The sequence below is a fragment of the Lepisosteus platostomus genome, chromosome 1 (genome assembly GCF_059453375.1).
Source record: "Lepisosteus platostomus isolate fLepPlt1 chromosome 1, fLepPlt1.hap1, whole genome shotgun sequence".
In the NCBI taxonomy this organism is placed as follows: Eukaryota; Metazoa; Chordata; class Actinopteri; order Semionotiformes; family Lepisosteidae; genus Lepisosteus; species Lepisosteus platostomus.
In genome coordinates, this window is record NC_142611.1 from 6,843,314 (window position 1) to 6,849,061 (window position 5,748).

The following is a 5,748-nucleotide window of genomic DNA, read 5'->3' on the forward strand; positions in this document are numbered from 1 at the left end:
AGGAAGTTACACATGAAAGGGATCTGGATGTTTGTGTAGATCCTTCAATGCCCTTATCAAGGCAATATTGGGAGGCAATAAAAAAGCAAAAAGTACATAGCAAAAAGTGTGGATTTAAATCTAGTGAAGTTTAGCTCTACAATGAGTAAGACCTCATTTACAATATTGTGTTCAGTTTGGGTCAACATACCACCGAAGGCATATTAAAGCCTGGCTTAGAGTAACAAGAAGGATTCCTGGTCTTAGGGGGCTGGCATTAATAAACAGGTCGAGAGAGCTGGACCCCCACAGGGCTCCACACAAGTACCGTATGGTAGTACCACTTCTGCAGTGGCATGTCTCCTTAGTTATCATAACACAGGAATGGGTTCTGTAACTGGGGAATATTCATCAATCAGTTTGAGGTGCTTACAGCTATAAAAAGCATGCATAATGCATACGAACAACACACACTTCAACATGTGTTGTTATGTGACCTTTGGCTTTGCCATAACAAATCTGAGAAGGCCTTCTTAAGTACTGGGGAGTGCAGCCAGGGGTTATGTGAAAGGCCCAGAGAGTGAGAAAAGTGACCCACAATGCATTTGCCACCACCCAGGGCACTGTAAAGCCTCAGGTTTGCCGTGAACTGAGAAGGCCTGAATCGCAGTTCCTAGAAGGTATCTCCCTTCCCATCTGGGGAAGCTGGGAGCGCTCCTCTCCTCTATATTTATCTGTCGTGTGGGTTAGCACACATCGTCTCCGAGCTGGATTTACTGACGGAAGTGTTCAGGATAGCACGGATTCTGCTGGTGATATGTTGAGCCCATTCCAACATAGCAGCAACTAAAACTGCTAAAGGTCTTTAAATGGATAACGAGAAACAGGACAGCCATTCATAAACCCATTAACACAGAGCAGTTGAAAAAAAGGTCTAGTATTTTTATTTCTGTATGCAATATTTTATTCATGGGTTTATTCAGGAAATGCAAATGAACACAAACGTACGTTTTTTGTTTTAGTGGAAAATATTCTGGCAAATAGTTCTTTCCTGTTTTTTAAGTGAAAAATATTCTGTAAAAATGTTTTTTGACAAACTGCAGTTCACAGATGGTGTTATTTTTGCAAATAAAAAGACTACTAGCGCTCACTTGATGTCGTCAACTAAACATGATATTTCAAGGACTTGTCAGAATCAAGAAAGTAAAGCAAATAAAAATCTTTATTTTTAATTGTAGGTCTCATATGTTGTGTCATCCTTTTCATATGAATTCTTCGCTGAACATTAAGTGTGTTAAGGTGATTTTGGTTGTTTGATTTATTTCTGTTTCTCCTGTCTTACTTAGTTTTTTACAGATTGGAAATTCAAATTATTTTACACTAGGCTTAAGGATTACACATATGACCAAACTTTTATGGAAGAGTATTCATGTCTACTGTTAGAATATATGTATTTTTTATTAATTGGTTAAGATAATTTATTTTAAAGAAGACAAAGGAAAGTAGAAGTACCCACAGAATTGGTGTGATTGTGTGATTGTGATTGTAAATGCTGTTTAATTTGTAATTTATCTAATAATATCATTAATCTGTCATTGTAGGTTAACATCAGATAATGCATCCTGTATTTTATAGCATTATAAAATGAATACAGTTTATTCCCAATGAAAATGTCCTGTTCAGTTTATAACCCTGGTGGCTACATTTTGTTGCTGACTGTATAATGTATGAAATTAAACAAACTTAAACAGAAGGGTACAAGCCGCAAACATTGAATTGTACATCTGATTTAGACAATTAGAAGTGGATTTTTTTGGCTGATTAACACTTAAAGCCACTGTTGATTGTTTTAAAATTGCTGTAATTGGGTACTCTCTGCCATTTGAATCCATCGTGATAGGCCGTATGTACTTAGGGACGCTCCTGGATTGCTTCCAGCTGCCTTCTGACTCATCTCGTATTTCTACACTTTTATTTACCAGGCTGTGGCAGGGTCACTATAAAGGCAGCGTCTTCACAAAGCCCCCACAGTTCTCCTCCACTTTCCACTTTTCCCAAAAGTGCTGCTTGACCCTTCTTCAAGTCGCTGTTGGAAAACGATTCAACGGAGCGAACCTGCCTGGGCGTCATGATTTTAGCTCGGCAAAGAATTACAGCGAAGTCCGAAAAGCTGATGACTTAGCCACTGACATACAGTAGGGTTTTACGAAAAAAAAAAAAACGAATAAAGGAGAAAATTAAAATGAAGACAAAGGAATACAACTGATCTGTGGGTTTTTTACTAATTGGCCAAAGAACACATTTTTTCATTGGAAGAAGGCAACACTGCCGAACAACATGGAAAACGATAAAACAGGTAATATTAAACCGTTCTATCATCATCCTTTCAACTGTGTAAAGGGCTAATTTAAAAAGAAACCTCGTCACAGCACTGGCCAGACTGAAACTTGCCGGGCAGAGGGAGCGCTCGTCTGGATGGTGCTATCATGAGACCGGATGATATCAATCCCCGCACCGGACTGGTGGTGGCCCTGTGCAGCGTCTTTTTAGTGTTTGGGTTCATGTTCACTGTGTCGGGAGTCAAAGGCGAGACTTTGGGGGACGTCCCTTTAATTGCTATCGGGCCCGCCATCTGCCTGCCGGGGGTGGCCGCCATAATCCTGGCCAAAAAAACCAACGGCTGTACCAGGTGCCCAGGTCGCTGCCGAAGAAAAAGGCAAAAAGAAACCTCCCAGCTCCTGCGGAGCCCCTGGCACCTGGGCTCAGGCAAAGGGAGCTGTGGGGAGTTGGGGAGGCTGCACAAGGACAGAGCCCCGAGGTCGGGGGAAGACTCGGTGTCCTCCACCACTACTGTCGGGGAGGCCAGGAGCCTGATCCGCCAGGTGGACCAAGATGAGGTGATGAGGTACCTCCAGGCTTGCTACCCCTCCACCGTGTTCATGGGAGTCCGGGATGTCAGCTCCTACTGCGTCTTCGACCACAAGCGCGCCCTCAGGGAAAGTGCCGCCTACAGCACGGCTCATAGCAGCGTGATGTACCTGCCCAGAGACAGCATTGTGGTCTACTCCCGCAGGGACAGCAGCCCTTACGGTGCCTACTGCTGCTACATCAATCCCGGGGATTTCCGATGGGGCCAAGAGACTGTAGTCTGATCATAGGGATTGGCAAATAAGCCCTAACACTTACCTGTGCTTTTTTTAGCATGTGGGAGACAAAGGAATGGGGATCTATTCTTTTATGCACACGCTGTGTCTGTCTCTGTTCCAGTCAGTAGGGGACTAAGGGACACAATAAGGAGAAGCTGGCAGGTATTGTCCCCAGGGTCTGTGTGAGTGTTACTCTTCTAGAAGGATCCGTTCTTCGGAAATCAGTAACAAAAAGAAAGTCTGGCATATTGCGCTTGGATATGGTTAATATGTTCTGAGGCAGTCAAGAAAAAAATGTACTGTACTTCCCAGTCTTTAATGGGTTTACCAAAGTGAAGCTGAGAGAGGATAATTCGGTCCTGTTGCTCAGCTTTTGTTTAGCCCTGGAAAGAGTGAAGCAGCCTTAGAAAGAGTGATATCATTGTTTTGTTTTTGTTTTTTTTTTTCCAGAACCATGAATCCAAGTAAAGAGACAAGCCATTTAGGTTTGGGTACAATTAAGATGTATATGAATATGTTATTTTCCTAAGAGGAAATGAAAAAGTAAATGTAAGAACGTTTTTGTCCAAAATCAGAAGCTTTTCTTAAGTTATTTCGCTGTTGAAAATGCTGTGCTCTGTTTCTCAGGGAAAAACAAACTAGTAAAAATGTCATAGTTTCCAGCATTTTGTTGACTAACTTCAAAATCAGGGTGAGTGTGAAAATGTTTTTCCTTTTAATACTTAAGTTGAATTAAAATGGGAAAGATACTGAGAACAAAATTGTAAGGCTAGTTATATATTTAAAAATCACTTCATTAGAATTGACAAATTCATTTCAGGAACTTTTTAACAAAATAATTGCATGCGAGATTTTCAACAATGCAAAAATACAATCAGAGCTTTAAGTAACATCCAAAGTCTTAACTTTAATGATTTTTAGAGGTTTTATTATTTTTGTATAAAAAATGTATTTATATTTCCAAACCTGAGCAAATTCTAAAAATAAAACATAGTCCTATGAAAGTGACAAGAAACAAATACAAAGACTTTTCATTAAAGCACCCTTAATAAATTACATTTGCTTTCTTTCCCATTTCTAAATATGCTTTATAAATAGCCTTGCTGGCAATATCCAGCCTTGCATGTGGCAGTTTAAAGAGATTCCATCTTCTTCTTGTTTGTAACATTACAGGGGTTGCATTTCCATTTAAATTTAATGGTGTTAAGTGTGTTTAGAAAGTATAGAACTCTGGAACATGGATTGACTATATAATAGCTAAGTTACAGTTAGGATAAATGCACCAACAGGTTCAAGATTTTTAAATAGATTTTTTGTTCATTTAGACATTAGAGCATAGTATACAACAAATATTACTAGCATCACAATGTCATTGTGTTGCAATATTCATTTGGTTTCTATTTGAGGATGTGGGTTGAGATTTTTCAAGTACTCATTTTAAAAATAAAAACTATTAAAACATACTGTACACCTGTCACATTCTTCTGTTTATTTTAACAAGAAAAGAGTTTTTGCCTAAAGATAGATTACTGGGCCACTTCATTGACATTCTTTAGACTGGTGGTGGTTTTGGAACCATAATGGACTATCAGTATCTACAGTTAAAACTAAAAAAGTTTTATCATTTCAACTATGTTTTAGATAAATGTCCAAAGCAAATCCCTCAAAATATGAGAAAAAACTTAGAATATACTCAAGAAAGATACATGAATCTCAGATGTACAAGTGGCTCTTTATAGAAGTAGTGGACCAGATGGAGATATTTTTCAAAAACCTTGGACAGTAGTCTCATATGCAACTAACATCTTACACAAGAAAGTTTATCAAAGAGTTGACAGACCAGTCAGACTAACCCAGTTTAGTTTACTTTGGCCTTTGTCTTGTAATTTTACTTGACATATTTTCTTGATTTCTTTTCTTCTGAGCCATGTGTTCCATTCTCTGTGTAACAAATCTGTTTTTTCCTTTGTACCGTGCCTTGTGAATATGTTCTGTAAGTATTGTGGTTTTAGGTGCAGCTAAAAGGTTGGAGGCAGCCCACCATTATAAGATAAAGATACAATGGGGTGTTGTTCAAGAATTTGTGTAGACTGTCCCTTTTATCTGATTATCGCACTTGAAGCAGCCACAGAGCCAGGAGAGAAAACAAGTGGTACATATTTAAACATATTTAATATTGATTCTTAGTGAGGTCATTAAGCCAGTCCTCTTGGGATAGGATGAACTGGGCCTTAAATCAGGATAAATAGGACACAGAATAAACAGGAACAATACAAAGAGTGAAGGAGTGAAAAGAAGGAAGATTAGAGGAGACATATCCAGGTCATGAGAGACACACTTCCTTTTGCAGACTATTCTAAGAGATCAGAATATGTCCAAGTAATCTCAACACTGGGACAGGCTTTTAGAAAGGAACTTGCTGTCTAATATTTTTGTTTTTCTGATTTCTTATCTGTGGAATCCAAAGGCTAAAAGACACCTCTCTTTGGATAGTGTAGCATTATTTTGGAACGGGGAAATAGTTTTGCATCCTTTTGAGAGAGCAGTTTAGTTCTAGAGAAGGTTATCATCTCAGCCTTTCGACTTTCCAGACTAACTTATACTACAAGAGGAAGACACTAAG

General features: G+C 39.0%; 1 protein-coding gene across 1 annotated transcript; it reads left to right on the top strand.

Moving 5' to 3' along the window:
* Window positions 1–1,932: 1,932 nt before the first annotated feature.
* LOC148677620 (transmembrane protein 215-like) lies at window positions 1,933–4,586 on the top strand. Its single transcript, XM_088604553.1, has one exon. It carries the CDS (start codon window positions 2,466–2,468, stop codon window positions 3,129–3,131), a length of 666 nt encoding a protein of 221 aa, XP_088460679.1. The 5' UTR covers window positions 1,933–2,465; the 3' UTR covers window positions 3,132–4,586.
* The last annotated feature ends 1,162 nt before the right edge of the window (window positions 4,587–5,748 follow it).